General features: G+C 39.3%; 1 protein-coding gene across 1 annotated transcript; it reads right to left on the bottom strand.

The window, feature by feature from the left end:
* Positions 1-66: 66 nt before the first annotated feature.
* SARC_16630 (hypothetical protein) lies at positions 67-1,068 on the bottom strand (the record flags this gene model as incomplete). The annotated part of the gene is made up of 3 exons (XM_014289265.1): positions 67-194; positions 834-946; positions 1,046-1,068. Coding segments are annotated over 3 exons (264 nt in total), but the record flags the coding sequence as incomplete, so codon positions are not given.
* Between the last annotated feature and the right edge of the window lie 149 nt (positions 1,069-1,217).

The raw sequence follows: 1,217 nt of genomic DNA on the forward strand, positions 1-1,217 counted from the left end.
TGCTCACGTATATATGTTATACATACTCACGTATATATGGGTACTCCTGTAACATCACACCAATACCTGGGTAGTGCAGTAGCAATGGCATAGATTGTCCAAGCGAGGCGCAAATACAAACTCGTCCTCGAGGCCGGCGACGGTGGCGGGCACAGCATCCACAACACAGATATCAAAGTCAACAATGTCATCCACTGCACCACATAACGCGAGAAGACGTGTAGTAGTAAAGTTATTAGACTTAGTATGAAGTTAAGTATAGGATTAGACTTAGTATGAAGATGAGTATAGGTACAGTAAGTAAAAGTAGTAAGTAGCAGTATCGGTGGTGGCGAGAACAGCATCCACAACACAGATATTGAAGTAGACAATTTCATCGACTGCACTGGAGTGGATCAAGCAACACGTGGTAGTAAAAATGTATAAATAAATTTGGAAATGGTTCTATGTATGTAATAAAAGTATACAAGTATAGTAAGTTAAATAGTATGAATATAATCATAGGTGGAAGTATTAGTATTAATATTAATAAATAGGTAAAAGTAAAAGTAGAAGTTAAATTAAAAGTGTACGTGAACGTGTAAGTGTAGGTAAAAGTACAGGTATAAGCATAAGTATGATTCTGAGTACAAGTATACGGATAAGTATATAATTGCTAGTATCTGTGAAAGAATGAGTATGAGTATAAGTATAGATAAGAGTATACGTACAAGTCCTCGATGAAGCGGATGTGTATGCCGTGACACAAACACACACAACCACACGCGCATCTGCATACACGCATGTTGGTCACTGCCAACATCTAGGACGTTCTCAACTTCCTCGGCACACACCATCACATTCAGCTTCCTTGGCGATAAGGTTCATGATTTGCTGGGGGTGTCGTGCTACCTTCTGCTTCTGATCCTGGTTGTCCTTCTCCGCGACCGCCTGTTTTTCGATACCACTGCACCGGACAATTGGATTGTGCCATATGAGAATGAGAGATAGGGTAGATTACGAATTAAATATGAAATTATTGATAATAGAGAAGACAAGTACTGACAGCATCACAATCCCAATAGACATGACAGCTCGATTGTGTTAAATGAGAATGACAGATAGACAAGTTTCCGAAAATTATACTACTGAAGACATGTGTTGACAGTCGTCACGAAAACACTGCACTTGACAATTGGATTGTGCATTCAGAGCATGATGGATAGGTAAATATTCGA

The sequence above is a fragment of the Sphaeroforma arctica genome, assembly GCF_001186125.1.
Source record: "Sphaeroforma arctica JP610 unplaced genomic scaffold supercont1.8546, whole genome shotgun sequence".
Classification (NCBI taxonomy): Eukaryota; class Ichthyosporea; order Ichthyophonida; genus Sphaeroforma; species Sphaeroforma arctica.